The following is a 23,424-nucleotide window of genomic DNA, read 5'->3' on the forward strand; positions in this document are numbered from 1 at the left end:
TATGTCTACTGTGTATTAGACATTTATAAATCAGAACACTGCAAAATAACTTTTTAATGTATGTTTTTGTAATCTTTTTTTTATTAAAATAAAATAATCAAATATTAATATAAAATATTTTCACTGCAGTAGCATAAGATGTGTGGCATTTTGATTAGTACTCTGCACATTTGACAATAAGGTCACTATAAATCTGTAAAATGCAGCTACTGCAGTATAAAACCGTTTGAATTTATATGTATATTTTTGTTTTCAAAATTAATATCAAGCATTGCCTTTTATCCTGCTTGAATGCTATACTGACCAATTAGCTGTGGGTCCTGACTCAATCTACAAAAAAATGTATAATGTTATATTTCCTTTTAAGACAAATGAAAATGTCTACACTCTGCATGAAGTTCAGACCTCTCCGTGGTGACAATATTCATACATACATACGTATCAGGGATAGCCTATGATTTGATCAGATCAGCAAGCATTGGGAATCTGGCTGCTTTCTCTCTCTCTGCCATGTTAGAGAACTGGTGTTGAGCACAATACAAGATGCACTGCTGTACTCTATAAATTCTTCTTGCTATAATTTACCTGTATTTCCAAATCAGTACTGGTGTAGGGTTTATCAATGTCTCAAGCATGCCTTCTGAAATGAGCGGCTTGTGAGAATGCTGCAGTAAGTGCAGTTAGCTGTTGCAAGTACAGTTTGAATATATCATAAAAACTGTTCCTAAGAGTTCAATTTAAAAACAAGCATATAAATGCAGTAGTGCATTTTTTAACCAATGTTGTGATTTGTTGTACTTGTTCAAATACTTCTTCAAATATTTATCTACTGTAAATATAAGACTCTCTCTCTCTCTCTATATATATATATATATATGTATATATATATATATATATATATATATATATATATATATATATATATATATACATATACACACAGTATACGGGTTAAATTTCATTATAACGAATATCTTAACAACAACATTTTCATTTCATTTCATTTCATTTTCATATGAAGTATTGTTATGGTCCCGACAGCTTCCCCATATGACACGAGTCTATAGAAATCTCATTACTATGAAGTACATTCAGCAGATATTTTCATTACAACGAAGTTCACAAAAGACCTTGAAATGCTTGAATGAATCATCCACAGAGCAGTTAGTTCTGTGGCCGTAGTTCAGTTGTGCACAACGATCTCCAAACAGAAACACTGTCATTGTTTTCTTTCTTCAAACTTTCCTCGTACTTTTTTTTTTTTTGCCTTTTTGTTTCCTGCAGTTTTCGGTGATACCTTTTACTTATTGCTCGTCAACATCTGAAAAACATCCATTGGAATTTAACTCATTGTCACCCTCCCATAGAAACGGCAGACACAGAAAAACTATAACAGTTCATATTAGAAAAAAAAACTTTAATTTTTTGCAGCTCTCGATTGCTGCAAAAAGAAAAAACACGTTGCCAGTGAATTCGGAATTTCGCCATCGACACTGTCAACTATCTTGAAAGACACAGCAAAAAAAGTAGAAAAATCTTGAGTTGCAAACGTATGTGAACTTCTGCATTTGAAGATGTCAAAAAAGCCATATTTATGTGGTTCAGTGATGCTCATTCAAGAAACATTCCTATTAATGTGGCACTCATTCAAGAAAATGTGAGGTTTGCAAACTCTCTTGGGACCACCCCCAACTAGAGAGCAAGCCGAAGAGCGTCCCGAAGTGCGATCTCCGCGTCAGTGCAGGGCAATAGCAGGCTCACAGATATGCTGCGTCTCTCCACTAAAGTAAACAGAAAAGACCTCGATGGGTGATGCAAGGTTAGGAGCACGTAAATTGTAAATGCAGATAACAAGATTACTTGATCACTGATCTGATCACGATCCTGCCTGACTGCTGTGTCTGTGTATAGCAGAGTGGCAGATCATGCTACAATAAATAACTGTGCCGTTCATGTTTCAAGCTGAATAAAGCTGGTTTTGCTGAAGTACTGAGACTAAGCCTTGTGTTTTGGGGTGCAAGACAGGGACTTATAGTGCGACCCCGATCTTTTATGATTTGCTTCTGTGGCGCTTCACCACAGCGATATGCCCCAGCAACGGACAATCTTCCACAGAAGATATAAAATTCCTCTCACCCAATTGCATGGCAGCGCTTCAGCCATTGGATTTGGGTATCATTCGCACACTGAAAGTGTATTATCGCAAGGAAATGCTGAGAAAAATTCTCGTCAGCATAACTTGTAGGTAGGAGGAGATTAAAAGTAACATGAAAGAAGCTACTGAAATGAGTGCAAATGCCTGGATACAAGTTAAAGAAAGCACTATAGTAACAAATACAGGATCTCATTACAATGAAATATTTTTTAGGTCCCTGGCACTTCGTTATAACGGAAATTTACCTGTACATTGTAACGGGCGGCCGGGTCCCCATGCCTGGCCAGGTCGCCCCTGCTGCATATGTTCCGTGGGAGCAGTCATGGGCTCCTCAGTACCTCCCCCGGGATGCTTGGTGGCAGCCTCCCTGGGTGACATTGGTGCCTCAGGTTCCCACAGGGCTCCATGGGAGATTGAGTTCTCCACAATCCTGTGGGGATCTAGGATGGCCGCCAGGGGGTCCTGCATGGATTCCGGAGTCTTGCTGGACCCCTCTACAACCCCGCACGGAGGTGCAATTAGCAACAGATGATCAAGCACCTGGAGCACTTCCGGGTGGGCTATAAAAAGGGCCAGCAGCCACCACTCAGGAGCCAGAATCGAGAGGAAGAGGACGAGGTTGCCTGGGAGGAGTGGTGGTGCCAAAGTGGAGGATTGTGTGTTTTGTTTAAGTGCTTGAGACAGTGTATTGCCTGTGGAGTTCACGGGGAAGACGTGTCCCACAGGTGAAGAAAAATAAAAGATCCTTGTGCTTTTACACGTGCCTCTTGGTCAGTCTGTGCCGGGCCGGGCGCAATTTTTGCCTTATATCACAATATGTAAAATATACATTCTAATCTTATCTTATGCGAGGTATACATTTCAAAGCATCATGTATAGTGGAAATTTGCATATAGTGAAATACTGCTAAATTAAGTGTAAACATGACTTGTAGCCATTAACATGTACAGTATTGTGGAACGGGCCCCGGACACAGACAGGTAGTCATGTTTAAGCACCACCACACATTTATTTATAGTTCTATTTACAATAACAAGTGCACACACAAACCCCAAAGACCTCCCCAAAGTCCAGGCCTCACACTCAAATGCCTCAGTCTTCAGGCCGCCTCCACTCCTCTCCTTCAAGCTCTGTCCTTCTCTTCGCCCGACTCCAGCCTTGAATGAAGGGAGGCGGCCCCTTTTATAGTCACCCGGATGTGCTCCAGGTGCTTCCCGGCAATCATCCACTGGCACTCCCCAGTCTGGCGGAAGTGCTGGCTGCATACCCGGAAGCACTCCAGGTGTCCCCGATCCTCTTCCCCCCAGCACTTCCGGGTGTGGCGGAAGTGCTGAGGTCCAGGGCTCTGTAGGCATTGGGGCACTCCCTGGCAGTGACCACGGGCCCCAATAGGGCTGAGCTTCAATGCTCTCTACTTGTGGTCCCCAAAGCAACCAGGACGGTCACCCCCTCATTGTCTGGAGGAGGAGTAGTCCTGGGCGTCCCGGTTGGGTACCACCCCCATCCACGTGCCACATTATATATATGTGCATTAACACAATGTGCCCATGTACAGTAATGTCATTTTACGGACTTAGGCTCTGTGCTTTAAGTTCATAAAATTACAGCTGAGGCAGACACAGCACCTTGTTTTCAGCTCAGTACAACTAGAGTTACAAATGAGCATTGTTTAATGGAAATGACAATTAACCAGTTAAACTCAACACTAAGAACATATGTGCATGGAGTAAGACAAAGGAAGTACATGTGCCACGTGGTTTGGGACTGCTGAGAACAGAAAAGCACTGTATCTCACTCTTCCTCGTACCACCTTGTGCAGTGGTGTGAAAGGGACTAAGAGTATTTAAGTAGCATAAGCACAACTCCCTCATTCTCAGAACATCACACATCAGGGTGAACAAGACAGGATAATAGTATGGAGAGGACCACATCTTCCTTCTTCTCATCCCACTGTGGATTAGACTGAATGAGCATTAAGCAAGCACGTCACTTGCTCTTTCACTTGTCCATGTGCCAGAGTGAACATAAAAATAGTATGTTGAATTGCAGTTGGACTGGTGTGGATGAAAGACAGCAAAAGTACCCTAAAACTGTAAGACTGTTAGAGAGGCTCATGCAATAGTGACAGCAGCAAATAGACAGTAGGAAAGGCCCTTGTTTCAGAATATGAAAAAAGCATGCTGCCTTGTGCCACATTGATTTAAAATGTTACAATCTTTTACCTCTTTTTTGTTTTTTAAGATCCACCACCAGTTTGTATAAAGTTGCAGTCAGGTAAGTTGAGGGTCTACTGTATTCTCAGGGCCTTTTAATTTATGGATTCAGGGCCCACAGCCTGTACAGTATATATAAAAGCAGTAGAAACAGCCACTGTGGCAAACTACGCTTTTAAGGTGGAGACCGGCAAAGCCACAAAAATAAAATGCACACTCTACAATGATAGTGACCAGTGGTCTGATTTATAAAACTTGCGTACTGTATGTAAAAAATGAGGTCCAAAATGTGTACACTCAGCTTTCCACACAAAATTTTTATTTGTAAAGGAAAATTTTTTGAGAACTTGCATGTCAATTCTGACCCATCCATATGTAACATTTTGGAGAAACAGAGAAATGACAACACCATTGAATCAAGTAGGGAAATGCAGCCAAGCCAGGTAAGTGATGACTCGTGCGTATAATAATTCCTATCACCTTGAGGTTACTATATTGTGTATTGACGTGACAAACATATCAAATTGAAAAGTACTGAATATGAAGTACAGACTATTTTAGTTTCCATTTATGTGAGCCAATGCTGAATATTTTCACTTAACAACCTTTTTGTTTTTGCAATCAGTTTATATTGGCTACCTGTTGTCACTTTTCAGGGAACTGACCAACAAGTCAGGACTATCTCAGCCAAGCTTCACTCTATCATGTGCTGAAAGCCGCTAATTGACCGGTGAGGCACTACATTCAGTTTTTGTATGAAGTTGTTGTACATACATAATACATGACATGTTTTTGCCAACATGAAAAGCCAATTTACAGCTGTTTTCCATTCTTCTAATGTAATCAGAGCACTTTACAGTACTCATATTGTAATAAGGGCATCTAGTGGGAATGAAGTAATTACTGTACAAATCATCTGTGATGCCAAGATAAGACTGACAAACATTGTGGCTCAGTAGCCTGTAGGCCTGGGTAAAAATATAGATTTTCTGATTAGTCATTATTTTTCATTGAAACAATTCAATATCAATTCTTAAAGTCTCAAGATCAATCAAGTGGATCTCTATCCTGCTCTGTTACTATGTGTATCTACAGTAGATTTTTGCATACCTTCTATAATGCCACACGTGCACACTCAATTGCTTAGAATGACATAAGACTCCTCAAATGCAGGTGGCTGTGTCTCAGTATGTCAGGTGGGAGGTTGGTGTACCAGCCAATGAAGGTCTGCGGCACTCCGATTGTGTGTGTGTGTATATATATATATATGAGATTGATTAGCATAGTCCATTGTTTCAGGATGGCAACCAGGTGGGGTTTTTAGACGCATTCACATATTCACCTTTACAACATGACTATGATTTATTAATGGTCAGTTGCATGTAAATGTGAGTACTGTATACCTGGTTTTATAAATTGGATTTTTTGTGTATGCATTTTCTAGTTGTTTGGCATATGCATATTTTCACACCTAAATCCACACAAACGTTTTATAAATGAGACCCCAGAACTGGAGTTTGAACCCTGTTTCTTGGTTCTGTGAAACTGTGAAACAATGGTACTAACTGGTCCCAATGTTTTAATTTTTATGTACTGCTTTTAGGCAGTGCAAAATAAGATGGCTTGGAGCCACCAGAAGAGAACATCAAAAAACACAAAAATATTATCAGGACTGAGTTAGATATCATCCTATAAGAACATCTGAAGCCAGCACTAGAAGAATTTTGGACACTGGAAAGACACTCTGAACAACCAGAGGTACTGCTAAATTCTGCCAAAACACAGCAAGACCACAAGGTCTGTATCAATAAGAAGACCTCACTAGACAGAAGGATTTCTTATATGGTGATCCTAGAAATCACAGAAGAAAAAGAAGATCTAAAGCCACTGCCATTAGTAAAGTCTATCTAAAGCCAAGAGGGGCCTACAAGACTCAAAGACTGTGTCGTCCTAGCATTGGTAATGACACCATGAGAAGAAATGCTATGGACACGCTGGATCAGAAATGATGCAGAAATGTTACACATACTGTAGGTCTTTTATGAAAAGTTCTCACCCTCCACGTATTCAGTATGATAATCTATTATGACCAATAGCCAAGCTAACAAGACCAGAGTCAGTGTCTCGTTAGAAAGCCAGTTTACATGATCAAGATGAACACCGATAGTATGACCAACTAATACAGAGTGAAGGCAAGTCATTAAAAGAAGCAGTAATGGAGGTCAGAACTTCTTTTCTTTAGTACACCACAGAGATTTCCAAAAGAGTCTCTATATGGCATCAACACCTTTGTAGGAGTCAGGAATTTTATTTTTGTTTATTTACATTCACTTCTTGTGATTACTTTCTCCTGTTATGCAGGCCTACAAAATAAAATTCAGTACCATCACCATCATATTTCAAAGAATTTCATGAGAAAAATTTAGCACTCACCGTTGTTGGACCCGCTACAGGTACCAATTGAGTTGATGGTGTTGGGGATGGAGGCGTTTGGGTTGACTGAAAGATGTCCATTCTCGCAGCTCTGGTGATGCCAACCACCACTGCCAATACCCGAGTCTCGCGGGCTTTGCCAACCATTGACACGATCATCTGATCCACGTCTTTGGGGATGGTACACCTGGTGATGAGGGGTGGTTGCTCGCTCAAGAGAATCAGCACCTCGTGCAGCTGCTCGCTCCTCTAGGTGATTTAGCCACAGACCCAGGGCAGCCCGATCCTCCAGTGAGGTGGCGGGGTGAATCAGAGCATAAGACAGGAGCTGCCGACTTTCGTCTAGGTGGCAGCCATGGTCAATGGAATGGGCCAGAATTTTTGGGAGCAGTCTCATGTATTCGCTCTTGGCATCTTCATTACCTGGTTTAAGAAGAGGTAAGTGAGCAAGGATCAGAGCGATGGCCCGGTCCTTGGGCTCCACCTTCCACTGGCTGATCAAAGCTGCAGAATTAGAAATAAAAGAAACGACATGAGCTTTAAGAAACATTGACCACTATTAATAGAATATATTGCTGAGTGACCATTCATCATGGACACCAGAACCCAACTACTGAGAAAAATATCACATGATTAAGATGCAAATCTTACTCTGAGATATAATAAGAAACCCAATCCAAGTTTTTAGAAGCATCTAAGTCATAACCAACAGAACACAACAGCTTGCCCTGCCCAGCAGTGAAGCAGACATACAGTATGAGGACCTTGTTGCAATCACAGGAAAATTCAATTAAAATGGAAAGATTGACACACTTCTATACTGAAAATGTTATATGTGATGTTGAAATTGATATTATTTTCATAATAATAATAATAATAATTTTTCTTTACTTATATAGTACTTCTCTCACTACTCAAAGCACTTCAGTGGGTAGGGAGCCACTTTATTCAACACCAATGTGTAACACCCACCTGGATGATGCGACGGGAGCATTTTTGCTCCAGTACACTCACTACACATTAGCTGTTAGGTGATGAAGTGGTGAGAGGGACAGCCAGTTATAGACAGGGGGTCCAGAATGACTACGCCATGGTGAGCAATTTAGCTTAGACATTAGAATACACACTACTCTTCACAAAGGATGCCCGGGGATCTTTTATGATCACAGAGAATTAGGACCTCAGTTTCATGTCTCAGCTGAAGGAAAGCTCTATGTTTACAGTACTGCACTGGAACATTGGGATCCACATTCATACTATAGGGTAAGTGCCCCCTGCTGACCTCACCCACTTCTCAGCCATTAGCAAATCAAGCTTTTTCCTAGATGGTCTCTCATCTAAGTACTGGCCAGGCCCGAATTTGCTTAGCTTCATGTGGATGACCTCTTTTGAAGTGAATATGGTATTGGTGACGGAAATGGAGGTGATAGAAAAGAATACGTGGGACTGAAAAATAAAGGAATGAATGATGATAAGCTAAAAGCCACCAAAAAAAGTTGACACCATAAAGACCTTCTTAAAAATGTGTATTATCAAGTGTGCATGAACTGTTTAGTTTGCATGGCCCCTAATACTGTCCAGTCTACATTGACCCAACTTAATATTGACATAGCATGGCTCTTACTTGAAGCCCAATCCACATGTAATGACCAGTCTTCATGGTTCCTTACTGCCTTGTGTTCACTATCACTTCTTATTGCTCCGTCGGAATTATTTCTACTTACTGTTCAGTCAGCATGGACTCCATTAACTGTTCTTTGTACACTATGTGGCCAAAGGTTTGTGGACACATGGCCATTACACTCATATGAGCTTGTTGGACATAAAATTCCAAAACCATGGGCATTAACATACAGTTGGCCCCCAGGCTGCTGTAGCTATAACAGCATCCACTATTCTGGGAAGGCTTTCAGAGTGTAGTTTGTGGGAATTTGTGTCCATTCTGCCAAAACAGCACTTGTGGAGTTAGGCACAGATGTTGGACAAGAAGACTTGGCTTGCAATTGACATTTTAATTCATCCCAAAGGTGTTCAGTAGGGTTGTGGTCAGGATTTTGTGCAGGCCTTTCACACAAAATTCATCAAACTATGTTTTTATGAGTCTGGCTTTGTGCACAGGGGCACAGTCATGCTGCAAGAGAGAAGGGCCTTTCCCAAACTTTTGCCACAAAGTTGGCCGCACACAATAGTCTAGTGTCTTCTTGAGGTGTAGGTTTAACAGTACCCTTCACAGAACCAAGTGTCCTACCCCAAACCCTGAAATATAGCCTCGCCATTATCTCTCCTTTACCAAACTTTATAGTAGATACTATGCAGTCCAGAAGGTAGTGTTCTCTTGGCATCCACCAAACCCATATTCATCCATCATACTGTCACATAGTGTACCATGATTCTTCACTCCAGAGAACACACCTCCACTGTCATTCAAGAGACCAAAGGTGGTTTGCTTTACCCACTCCAGCTAACGCTTGCCATTATGCATAGTGATCTTAGAATTATGTGCAGTTGTTCAGCTATGGAAACCCAATTCATGAAGCTACTGACACACACTGGCATCCAGTGGGAGTTTGGAACTCTGTTGTGAATTATTTAACAGAAGATATGAGATTTTCACGTGCTATGTGCTTCATTACTCAAACGCCCGCTCTGGGAATCTACATGGTCTTCCACTTTGTGGCTGAGCTGTTGTTGCTCATAGAAGCTTCCACTTTACAATAATAGCATATATAGTTCACCAGGACAGATCTAGCAGAGCAGAAATTTCATGTACTAACTTGCAGTAAAGATGGCATCTAATGGCAGTGCCATGTTTAAAGTCACTGAGCTTTTCAATACAACCCATTCTACTGCCAGTGGAGGCTGCATGGCTATGTGTTTGATTTTATGCTAACAATGTTATGTTAATGTTAACAATGTGTGTAGCAGGAACACCTGAACTCAATAATTTGGAGGGGTGTCCACATGCATTTCGATATATTGTCTATCTGGCCCTTGTTTGCAATTTACATGGTTTTTCTGTTCTGTTCACTTCAGCGTTCACTTTAATTATTGCCAACATATGTTGATTCTATGTCCTGGCCTGTCACCATTGCTCAGGCGTAGTCCTGCCCACAAGGTTCTTATTTATTGTCCATTCTACATGCATTTCCTTTACTGTTCATTACACAAAGGCCCTCAGTCTCCATGTGTCCATTATTTTTTGCCCAATCTATATGATGCCCACTTACTGTACAGTTTACACAAATTTGCCTTATTATGAAGTTTTTATAGTCTCCGTTTATTATTCAATGTATTTGGCTCCTATTTTCTATGGGCCCCACTTGCAGCTTAGTCTACATGACCCCTTCTAAGTGAATATATTTCACACAAGCATTGAACAAGGCTCCATCACATATGACAATACAAATTGACCAACATACACAGACAAAACAAACTGATCGAGCTTAATGGCTTCTACAAAGATACAGCCATACATTGACAATAGGCTTTATGAAGTGGCCAGTCCTACATGGATAAGGATAATGGAATAGCCTACATGGAAACTTGTAAATGATTATGTTGTGCAAAAACTTCAGTCTGACCAGCCAACATCCACACTACCATCACAGGCAGCACAGGGTGACCATTTTTTTAAGAACAGCACTGACTGTAAATGAACACTACAGCGTGATGATCTTACAGGATCACTGCTACCTGTTGTGTTTTCATTCAATCTGAAGGTTACCAAGCTCTCAACAGAAACTACTTATGATCTAGTCCCTGCCCTGCTTGAGTGCCAAATGAGAGTCGCACGTGGAAATTAGTTAAGAGCCGATCAAACAAATTTTGAGAAAACGTATTATTTAAAAAAAGAACTGTAAAAGTGTGGAATGTTTTGTCTTGTAGCATGAAGCATCTTCATTATTTGGAAACAGTGAAACGCTATGGCCAGCCTGTTGAAATGCAGGAACCGGCCGATAGATAGATAGATAGATAGATAGATAGATAGATAGATAGATAGATAGATAGATAGATAGATAGATAGATAGATAGATAGATAGATAGATAGATAGATAGATAGATAGATAGATAGATAGATAGATAGATAGATAGATAGATAGATAGATAGATAGATAGATAGATAGATAGATAGATAGATCTATCTATCTGATACTTTATTAATCCCAAGGGGAAATTCCATTCATTGTCTTGTGCTACTCCTGCACCCAACCCTAGACATCCTTAAGAATAAATAATTAGCGATTAAAATGAACATGCGATGTCAGGTCACCAAAACAAATCTGTGGCAAAGCTTTAATGCACTTGTTTTTAATTAAGTAACTTTTTAGTGTTATTTTATTAGTAGTTCTGTGAAAATGAAAGGATGGCCGTGTGACTTGGCTGAGGGTGAGCCATTATATGTGCCTCTGTTCGGGATTCCACTTGTCTTATACAGCAGTGCTGTCATCTTTTTGTTCTCCTTTCACAGTGAATGTCTGCCTTTCTTGTTTACTCTTTCAACCTAGGTATCCGAGAGAAGTCCTTTTCAGGGTATGATTCTTCTCTGCTAGTGCACTCTGACCTCATCCTTAGTAGAATGAAAAAAAATAGTCATCAAAAAAGTGACTTTTTAAAACAATTCCATGCAGCCCTTGGACACTTGTTGCCATAGCAACTCAGAAAAATTTGCGGCAAGTCAGTGCATAACACCCTGGGCCTCCATTCGGTAGAGCTGTTCATGTGAGACAAAGCAGGCCACTACTGGTGGTGGAGGGGTGTTAATACGTCTGAATGTCACTCCACAAAGACAGAAGGAGTTGTCAGTTAGCCTCACCCTGCCGAGCTTTGCCAGTCCCGCTCACGTGACTCTACCACATGAGTCTTGTTTGCGCAGCTCCTGACTGTGAGTCTCCGCTAAATTTAGCTGGTAATCAAGTCCTCATGACCCACAATAGCACTCTGTGCCTAAAATTAGATGCAGCAGTTCACTTGGCCTGCATCCCGCCGTCTCACACCTCCCTCAAGGACTCACTCCCCTTGGTAACACAGACAAACGGCTCAACTTCCCCAAGGCCCCCATGGACAGCAACCCCCACCCTTCTTTCCTCTCTTGTCAGCTCTGTTGGTACAAGCAGTACCATGTCTGCCAGCTTGCAGGCCAGGTGGTACAAGAGGTCCTCTGTCTGCAGGAATGGACAATACTTCCTCTTTTAGATCTGCTTCAAGTTCAGTGCCCGTCTCAGGGCAAGTAAAGCACACGCCAGCCACTATTTGGTCTCAGACAACCACTAAGGGGTCTGCTTAGCTCATTTATTTACTTATTAAACACATCTGAATGTTGTTGTTTTATTACATGTGCCAGCTTCACATACAGTAGGCGACCTGCAGCTAGGCCAGAGAGTGAATGTGTCATTTTTAACATGAAATTCTAACTCTCTTAAAAGGAACAAAACAAAAAGAGGGGTCTCACTCTCCTAAATACATACACAAGCAACACATGAACCTGCAGGCAATTCAGAGGAGATACTTTTCAATTCAAATAGTTTTTGCATCTGAAAGCTTTTATTTATATTGCATTCTAAAACCTATTTAAACTCAAATTTAGGGATGCAGGAGGCACTCGGCGCAAGGCTACAAACTGCCCCGGACAAGGTGCCAGTTCATTGTAGGGCCCACTCCAGCAAACAATTACAAGGCCCAATTTGGAATCACCAGGTTTAGTTTTAAAGGTTTCTAAAGTTATACTGTCAAGCACACTCCCCGGTAATTTATTCAATGTATTCCATTTGGTTGTTTGTGTGGAAAAATCTTTCAAATGTTTGTGCATAATTTACCATTAAGAAGATTCCATCTTGTCCTGATGTTCTTTAAGAATAATTCATTTTAAAGTATCAGCTTGGATCCACTGTGTTAATTAATTTCATAGCTAATGTACTTCCTCCAATTTGTTTTACTTCTTACTTAAGATAATATTCTACCCAAAGATGATTATTTTTTATCTGTTACTTGACTCTTTATGATACTGTTTGCCATTGTTCAGCATTGGTCTCCATTTATGCTTATCATATCATGAATTTTGTTATCTCTATTCTCCATAAAAACAACAAATAAAAGCATTTATTCCCATAACTACAAACAGCATGGATAATTAACATATTAGTACGCATATTATTTTTGGGTAGAATATTGCTTTAATAGTCGTAGTAGGAGAGTAACATGTGCAAAATACAGTGAAATTCTAATACAATATATTATTTCAGATTAATAAAATTGAAAATTCTTAATCGGGTACATGTTGAAATTCACAGCTTTATCTCCATTTGGTTAAACTGAGAAGTTTCAAGTTGTAAAACCCTTTCTCATATCTCAAACCTCATCATGCACTCTTTTCTAGACTTCCCTTACTAATACTATAGTCTGTCTTTTTTATAACTTGGAGAACAAACCTCTACATAGTACTCCTGGTTATTCTTCGCTACTCTATAATATACAGTAGCTTTAGCATAACTGCTCATTACCTTGTGGTGTATAATTTAACATGTTGTTAACCTTATTAATTATCTAGATGTAGAAAGAATCCACTGAGACTTGAAATCCTCATACTTTCAAGTCTCAGCCCTCACATTTTGTATTCCGATTTAACAGTTTTACTTCTAAGTATAGCACCTTACATTTACATTCATTTCCATCTGTCACAAATAAGTCTGTCACAGACTTAATGTTGTATACAGTATATTGAGATTTTATGTGTAATGTATAACTAATTGTAATTATTGTAACTACGAAAACAAGTGTTCTTTTGTCTTCTTCAGTTTGATCTTTAGTATGTAACAGGTTTATAGCCTGTAAATATTATACATTGTGAGGTGCCAAAGCAATTATAGAGGCTGTTATGGGCAAAACCACCACAGGACAGGGCAGAGTATAGTAGGCAGCCTCCAGGGAAAAAAGACAAAAGAGCGAGAAAAAGAGACATCCACCAGCAGCACCACGAAAGGCTTTACACATACCATTGTAATAACGCTGCCAGTAATCCCAGTATGTGTGCTTTGTTCTCCTAAAGGACATTAGGCAAAAGCATGAGAAACAGAGGGATACAAACAGAGATTCCCCTGGGTGGGAGAATATACTATTAATGATAGGGAGCAGATGACACAGTTACCAGCAGAGACCCCCATCTTCTCTTTGTAAAGGAGCTTTAGCCTTAAAGGAAAGGAAACTCTGTTGGTAACTACAGGTCAAATGGAACCAGAAGGGAAAATAGGAAACTGTGCCAGTCCTGTAACAGACCAAACACCTGGGAAAATATCTTGAAGACCTGACTCTTTAAGGGCAACTGAAGGCTCAGGGATGCAGGAGCACCAGGTTATCACTAAAGGCAGTATAGGTCTGGTGTCCCTGGAGCAACTGGAAAAGCATCCCTGACTACTGAAGTGATTCACAGGCATGTTGGGGAGGGTCCTGGGCTTGGTTTAAAACTGCATCACACCAAGAGGCTTATGGAGAGCTCAACAGTTTAGACAATGAAGTTAACACCATTCAAAGAAAAGTGTGAGCAAATATTTTGTCAAATTGCTATTTAGAATTTGAAGAGATGTCATCAACTTATTCTCGATTAATCATCACATATGCTCCTCAGTAAAAATGTTAATACCAGAAATTCACTAATATATTACTTTTAGCAAACACAGTCTTTTAGTTGAACAGTGAGGCTCAAAACCAATGGACTACAAGATTAGGAATCTAACCTGAACTGTCTACTATTGTGTAGAAAATCTTGTCTGACCAGTTTCTCTCTTTTTAACTAACGAGGTTGGTTATTAAATAACATACAGTATTAGATAATAAATAACATATTGCATAGTAACAAAACATTGTTTTCTTCCCAAGCATCATTCTCTAGTAAAAAAAGAAGGATTTGTACTGAAATTGTAACTAATGATTAAAAAAACAAACCATTCTTTTTCTCTATGCAGTAATTGCCTTTTTTGCTCAGCTAAAGTCTTTGCAGAATCATCCTCAGAACTCTACAACAGTATCTCCTTGACCTGAGACTTCACAGCCTGTGTCCTAGTCCTCCACCTCCATGTTTCAAATCACTTCTCCTGGTAGGACCGATTCTGCGGGCTCATTCAACAGGCAAACGCATTCAGAGTCAAGGCGCAAACTCTCACCTGTATTTGACTGTGGATGCCTTAGTATTTGGATACAATGTGATAACCTGATTTTTCTCCATCATTCATCTTAATCAATGAAAGCAATAAATGTTTCACACATCCTTCCCAATTCAAGGCCCTGTCCTACTCAAACTTGGACATGGCCCAACATCATTCACATTATTGTATTAACACACCATCTTTAGTTTGAGCTGAAATATTTCTTTTACTCCACAAATAATCATGTTGGCAAAGGTGTAAATATCACAATGGTGTGGTCAGGTACGAGACATGCCTGTTTGGTGTGATACAGTCCTGTCCAGCCTACTCTAGTACACCTTCTGAAGTCTTAAGTATTTCATACATCCATTTCTATAAACATCATTTCCACCCCATCAAAAACGGACCTGGTTTATCAAAAATCAGATAGAGAACCAGGCTGAGATGAACTATGGTAATGGATGGAAAGTATTCTGCCTGTACATCCTGTGTGTTGAATGTCAGGCCTGTGTGTGTTTTAGTTTCGGCTTTGATCCCTCTGTTGTCTCAGTATTTCACATTTTGATATAAGATTTTCATGATATGACCAGTGTCTTTTAATGTGTTATTGTCATCTTCGGGGCATGCAGACCATAACTAATCTATGGTACGACTAGGGTAACTAATCTAGGGTAACTAGGGTAAGGAGCCACTGAAAGGGATAGCAAATATGGATATGAAACACAAGCATGCCACCTGTGAAACTTCTCCCTTAAAATGTCACGTTCTACAACAGACAGGCAGAGAATTGCTTCTGTTATTTAAACTATGCGACTCTTCAATTCCACCCGGGGGAGTAAATGCCAACATTAATTTTATTTTAATTCTTTTCATTTTTATTACTATTTAATTTAATATTGTTTCTTTGTATCAGTATACTGCTGCTGGATTATGTGAATTTCCCCTTGGGATTAATAAAGTATCTATCTATCTATCTATCTATCTATCTATCTATCTATCTATCTATCTATCTATCTATCTATCTATCTATCTATCTATCTATCTATTACATAGTGCCATTCTATCTATCTATCTATCTGTCTATCTATCTATCTATCTATCTATCTATCTATCTATCTATCTATCTATCTATCTATCTATTAGTAAAGCATCCTGGCTAAATAGGATACTTCCATTTATAAACCAATAAAAATGCATGATTTCAGTCAAGTACATTAACATTCTAAAACCCAAGGCACGAGGCAGGAACCAGCCCTTGGCATGGTGCTGTTACTGGCTTAATTCACAGGCCTTGAACCGCTGCACTGACAACCAACAAGAAAAATCAGGCTTGTCTGGCTGTGCCACCATTTCCCTCCCAGACTGTGACTTGTGGAAACTGTTCAATGTGGCACCCAGGCAGATGGCATCTGTACTTATGCCAGAAAGCACCCAGGAGGCTGGTATGGACAGTGTGGCTACTTCTCCTAATACAGGTTTACTCAGCTGTCGGGCTCTCCTAATCTGAGAGGCATGCAAGGGCTCTTTATTTTTAGAATGCACTGCATCCAGGGCCATTCACAAAATATTTGCCAAGAGAAGTGTGCCAGTTTATTTAGGAGCTGCTTTTAATGTAAAGAGCCATGCCTGCAAGTACTTGACCCCTGAAGGAGGACAGAGCTGAAGCAAGAAAATATGCAATGTGTTAAAGGCCTCCAGGAAGTACTTCAGCCCAGACACATATGCAAGGGGACAAGGCAATGCAAAAAATTTGCAAATTGTCACGCCATTGTTCCAGAGAGAGTGGCGAAGACACCGGTGTCATTCGTCCAAGCACCTGCCTCCAAGTCCCCTTAAAAACAGGAGTAAGGGAAGACCTGGGCAGACCTCTTAGCATTGGAGGGAGGGTTAGGATTAATTGTGTGATCATAGCTCTCCAACAGTGCTGTCTATATTTCGATTGAAAGTGGCCTTGAATACAGGGACTGATCATAAAGATTCAGTTAAAACCACTATGCTGATTCTAAATAGATTCATCTCTGCAACTTATATGCCAATGGCTTATTGAGCTTGTATCACTCCTCACCTTGATTACTGTACTGCTCCTCAGAAGAAGTGACAGACTCCTGCTGCTGCCACCAGCTGCTGACATGTACCTCGTGGCCTTATAATTCCTCCGCTGGCTTAATTGCAATGGATGCCAGTCTGGATCACTATACACATCCAATACAACAACTTGCTTGCAATGTTTTGACAACAAATACCCAAGAAGCCTAATCAAGGCTTCTTCTCAATCTCCAAATCCAAACATATAATGACACTGGTTCTTTGGAGAATGTCAGCTTATAGACCTTATTGGTAAACTCTTTTTTCAGTGTATGCCACTGATGCTTATCTAATATTATATGTGTGAGGACAGAAGAGCATGTTTTTTGTGGCCTTTTTTGGCAGAGACAATCAGTCCATTAGGTAACAAAGGCAGCTGCCTAGGATAATGTCATCCAAGGAGTGACATTTATAAAAGTTAAGGAATATATGTCCCGGCCCAAATGCCATGCAATGGACACTGAGGGGTGCTGTTTTGGAAACTCAAGGGCCACACATTAGCTGTTAGGTGGTGAAGTGGTGCGAGAAATAGCCAATTAGAGACAGGATGATTAGGATGCCAGAATGACTAGGCCATGGTGGGCAATTTAGCTTGGACATTGGGATACACCATAGTTGTCATGAAGGATGCAGGGAGAATCAGGGCCTTGGTTTTATGTCTCATCTGAAGGACGGCTCAATTTTTACAGCACAGTGTCGCCATCTCTGCATTGGGATCCACATTCAAACCTCATGGTAAGAGCCCTCTGCTGGTCTCACCAACACCTTTTACAGGAGCAACCCAAGCGTACCAAGATGGTTTCCCATCCAAGTACTGGCCAGACCTGCATATGCTTAGCTTCAGGTGGATGCTCTGTTCTGAAGTGTATGTGTTATGGCTGCTGCTGTGAACATGCTGGATGTTTCTGTGCCCTTTCCTGTCCACACTTCTGGCACCCACCTAGGGCTCCATATGGGCTTTGATCAGCACTGTCTTATATAGGACAGATTTTGATTTTGAGTAAAGGAGGTCTACAGAGGTCATTGTTTAAGTGCAAAGCAAAAGTATTGTTTAGGAATTTAGTAAAGGTTATAAAAAAAAAACATTGTTTGATCATTCGCCAAACGTTTTCTGGACAAAATCAAAGGCAAAGCCTTAATGAATTTGAGTGCTGGTGTTTTGCAAAGCCAGTCCTATAATTATTTATAGTTTGAACAATGTTTAACGTGTGCGGCCATCTTTTGTAGCACGGTATGATGGTGTCACAAACCATACAATATGCATAGCATGGTAGCATCCAAGACAACCACCACAATGGTGGCACGCACAAAAAAAAAGCTGCAAACAATATTGTCATGACTTCACCAGGGAAAAGCAAAAACATATAAACAAATGAAAACAAAAAAAATAATGACATGCTGAAACAAATGTGGACAACCTACACTAATAGCATGTTTCTGACAATATGTTGAACATGCTTTATTCATCATGCTCTGATCCAAACTGAAAACCTGCCATTTGTCCATTGAATTCTGCAGCTGACATTGGCACTCTTACATTAATATCACCTTTGAGGACTTAAGAACTTGGGAAATATTCAGTCAGTAGCAGTCTTATAACAGGGTCGTTCTTAGCAGTTTGGGGGCCCTACGCGGTTCAGAAATGTGCAGGCCCCGGAAGGTGGGGGTCGGGTGTGTGGGATCCAGGGTTGAGCTCAGGAAGGTTCTAATAAAACATCCAGAAAAGGCCTTAGATGACCAGTAGGCCTACATGTACGCTTGTGTGTATGCAGAGTGGTAAAATATTGATTTTGTTCTGGATCTGGTAATGGCCGGTAATATAGGGATATTTCATAATTTTATGGGGATCTCTCTGAATGAATCCGAAACGAATCTCTAAAATTAACGTTTGCTATCGTGCATTTGGCAAAGTTACGACGGCATGACAATATTATGTCCTCACAGGTGGCACAGTGGTAGTGCTGCTGCTTTGCAGTAAGGAGACTGTGGAAGATTGTGGGTTCGCTTCCCAGTTCCTCCCTGTGTGCATAGCGCTTTGAGTCATGAGAAGAGCGCTATATAAATGTAATTTATTATTATTATTAAGGATTTAGGTGAAGATTGCAATTTGGATAAAAGGAACGAGGATTAGGATGTAGGGCCTATGTGATATATTACCTTTACGTTTAACTAATAATCCAAATAATAATATATGATAGTCTCAAAACGCACCATCCGCCACCGATCCACGTTGCAATGGTTTATCCAGACTGAGCGATTGCTATTCATATATTCCCAGTCCCATGGCCACGCCACCGATTCCCTATCTGCTGCTCCCTGCTCCTACCCTTCCCCTCCGAATTCAACTCAGAACAATAAAATTTAGGATGAGGAGGGTATCGGGACACACGACGTGAGAGACTGGCACAGACAGGTGCAGTGCCAGGGGTCCCAGGCCCACAGCCCGACAAAAAAAAATTGTAAGTCGGGGCTGGGCCGGGGGCCCCCCTTACAGTCAGGGCCCTACGCGGATGTGTAGTTCGTGTATGCCTAAGAACGTCCCTGCTTATAACAATGGACTAGAGACATCAGCTGATGGAATACATAGTGGTAACAAAGGTGGCATATGAGAACTCACCGCTCATCACACCTTATTGTTAAAGTGGTTTTGACAGCTCATGACTCAGCTCACTTCCACTTCTGTCAATGGACAACAAGACTTGGCCTCATTGGGTTTAGAAACACTGGGTTGTGTAACATCTTAAACGATTCTGATGATTCACCCTGGAAGGAGCATATGTTGATAACCTAGTGAGTCCATTAAGCCATCCTACCATCAACAGTATAGACAGATGGTGATGGTATACAGTAAGGGTATAAAGTGTTTTTTTTCTGCCCACATTACATCTCTTAATATTAGAAAACAAATGCTGGAACTTAACAACATATCTGCACATCATTATTGATTAAGTTTGCCTTTTTATGACTGCAGCACAGTATCCATATTCTGCAGGATTACGCTGTGTGCCGTAAAACCAGTAACTGCCTCCCGAGTCACCATATCAGACAACGTTTTCAGCTGCATCACGATCAGGCTACACCACAGGCAAAGGCATCCATCCCTTACGCTGTAGGCTGAATGTAGCTTCAGGGGAGGCATAAATAACTCTTTCCTGCTAGTATTCACTTATTTTAGTGTCATAGGAGTAAGCAGAGGCAAAAACTTATGTGAAGGGAGGAACGAGCGCCAGCAAAAAGGAGAAGGACAAGAGGCTCACTGAAGTGTGCCATACAGTTGTGTGCTTGACTGGGAAAGTGGGCAAGCCACTCCTAAAGGTAATGAGAAGCTAAGTTTTTATTACATGGGCTGGCTCGGAGAGGGGGCAGATAGAATTTTTGTTTTCTTGTGCATTTTCAAACTTTGATTACTTCCATTGCATCTACTTCTCTGGTATTTTGTTAAATAAATATAATCATTTCATGTACTTTTTGTAGTATTTTTGGAAACGTTTATTTAAATATAGAGCATCCAGAAATTAAATATAACATAATTAAAATGTGAAACTTAACTGCAAAACTAGGTATTCCTCCCCAGAACAATTTGAATATTACATGAATGGACTTCACACTTTATCACTAATTGTTCCATAAATTACTGATTCTGGGCAAGTTAAATTAGACAACAGGCTTCTCCTGTCTCTGTGTTTTATGTGAATCACTCCACTAAAGGATGGAACAGTGGTCAATAAAACTAAGCACTTAAATCATCCTGACCCCTTGAATAAAAGTAGGAAAATAACATTTAGTGAACAACTATATGTTTATTTCACTCTCTCCTTTTTCTGTCATGGTCCTTACAATCATATCCAATGGAGTAATTAGTAGCATAAAGTTAAGAATTTTACTGCATTCTGTACACATGAAAATATGACTGCATCTACTACTACAGTAATGAATCAACTGAATAGAAATACAATAAAATAACACGAAACATTAAATATGTATTTGTGTCTTATCACACTGCAGAAGAGTTTAACTCAGATCAATCCTAAAAAATATGAAGTCAACAGGCCTAGTCCACAGCTTTATACAAATGAAACAGAAAGGAGCCATTGGTGTCATAATTACAATGGGATAAATGGTCTATTCTGTTTCATTTCTATAAAACTAAACATGTATAAAGTAACCAAGTATACACTTTAATTTTACACATTAAAATGCAGAATCTTTGAAACACTCAGCTTAAACTGATTTCTTACACCATCAAATAGCTAGTATACATGTTATTGGTCCCTCATTATCCATCTTAATAGTTACTTTCCTTTTTTCTAAAGATAATGTATCAATCATGTCAATTTCACCTATCTGCACCATCAAATACAGAATTATTCAAACATTTGACACGTTAACTGGCTCCGTTCAATGAACAAACATCCTATATTTTAGGCCTGTTGGATTTGTTCCTCTATTGAGTATCTACAGTGTTTTCCCATTAATGAAATTAGTGAGCAGACCACCCAGTAATGTCACTCACCCACCCAGTAATTCATAGGCTCCCTCCAACTCCCCAATTCTGGAGTAAAGGCATTACAGCATCCAACACTGAAGAGAACTGAACTCATGTATCAAATCACTGTGAATTTTCAAAGGGGCCTACTGCGACTCAGTTGCCTGTCTTCTTTTGTTTTTTGCTTGCCTTTGCGTTGTACTTCTGTTATTATTCTAGCATTCCTAACATTGACTGACTGCCAAAGTCACCCACACCTTACGTTACATGGGCAGCACAACACATGTTTTGGCATCAGCATAAAAATGTAGAAAGAATTTTGTAATTTGTCACATACTGTGGTTCACTGGAGGTGACAGCTCCAATGTCTGAGCGATGGCGAGATTTTAGCAACTGCAGTCCTTAAATGCGACATGCCTTCCACGTAAACTTGTCAGGAGTTGTTTTGAGATTTAAATCTGACACTTCTTTTAGTTAATAACATGATCATTACCTTGCCCTCGAAGCAATCGTATTCCTGCATTTCTCATCCTGTGTCAGTGATTTACCTTAGCTGATAATTCCAAGCACACGACGGTGTTCTGATTTGCTCCTTACTATAACAAGTTAGAAGACTTGTATGCCTTTTTCATTCTTTTATTCATACGTTTTGTAAATGTGACTTAATTTAAACATATTTTATTATGCTTTTTTGGTGTAAAATATTTTCATTTTTTAATTATTTTTTACTATGATTATTTAATTATGTCACCTGTATGAGTGGAGACCACTTGTTCAGCAACTAAAGCCACCCACTAATAACATTTGTCTACAGAAAACAGTTAGTTAATATATATTTTATTGCTCAGTCCCTCGTTGTATACTTTTAACAACTATCACCTATTTTTTTCTTTTTTTAAAAAATAAGTATTTTAGAAATAACAGATCATAGACTTCAATTTCAGATCTCTACATGCTAACACAAGAATCATATCTGTATATGATGCGTTGACTAGGGTCCATTATTTAAAGTGTGATACTGCCTGTCATTTTAATGGTACCTTCTCTTACTGTTGTAAAATACCCAGGCATTTCATGGAACAGCAGATCACACAATTTAACAAGTTCAGCGGCAGAATTGTACAAATTGTTCAAACCCCACATTTTAACTTTGGCACATTTGTTATTTTACACAATAGCGCAGGGTTATTCAACTCCAGTTCTGGAGGTCTGCAGCAGCAGTAGGTTTTTTTTTTTGTTTTAACCAAACTTTTAACTAGAATGAATTTATTTACTACTAAAGCAATATGTTTTATTGAGCTTAGTTTTAGTTAACTTCTTTGTTTCAATTCAGAACTCTAAACTGCCAACTTTAGTTTTAAATAGATTGCATTTTCTTAACTAGCCATCAGTTAGTAATGAGGTGCAAATCACAAAGGAACCAACAGCTCTTCAGCTAACATGCTTCCATTTAAACCTGTGTGCAGGCAGTATGAGTTATCTGCGTTATTAAAAAATTTTGAGAGAGAAGGGCAGGATTGAGAGCTACACATCTGCTACAAACCACACAAGATATGGTCAGAAAACATAAAAATCTACAATGTGATAAAGACTGAAAGAATAAAAGCACCAACAACCATATAATTAAATACCACATTTAATTATCTACTACGCCTGACGTCTAAGTATGAAACAGGCTGGAATGAAAACCTGCACTCACTGCAGATCTCCATGTCTGGAGTTAAGTACCTTGGAATAGTGTATATACTTTGATTCCTTTCTGTGTTTTAGTATTTCATTAAACAACATCATACACTTTATTTAAAGAAATTAATGAGTTAAATCATCAAATCATTCAAACTTACAAACATATTCATTTATGGTGGCAAATTCAACATTTAATAGAATGATGGGATGTCATTCTAACCAAGGTGGGCA

General features: G+C 39.7%; 1 protein-coding gene across 4 annotated transcripts in view; it reads right to left on the reverse strand.

Annotated features, from left to right (window-relative positions):
- Positions 1–23,424, reverse strand: part of samd4a (sterile alpha motif domain containing 4A) — a 90,545-nt gene that overhangs the window by 42,295 nt on the left and 24,826 nt on the right. For all 4 annotated transcript variants that reach the window (XM_039742033.1, XM_039742032.1, XM_039742031.1 and 1 more), the window contains exon 3: positions 6,802–7,305. In XM_039742033.1, coding sequence (XP_039597967.1) covers positions 6,802–7,305 — 504 coding nt within the window. The remainder of the gene's footprint in view (positions 1–6,801; positions 7,306–23,424) is intronic.

The sequence above is a fragment of the Polypterus senegalus genome, chromosome 18 (assembly GCF_016835505.1).
Source record: "Polypterus senegalus isolate Bchr_013 chromosome 18, ASM1683550v1, whole genome shotgun sequence".
Lineage (NCBI taxonomy): Eukaryota > Metazoa > Chordata > Cladistia > Polypteriformes > Polypteridae > Polypterus > Polypterus senegalus.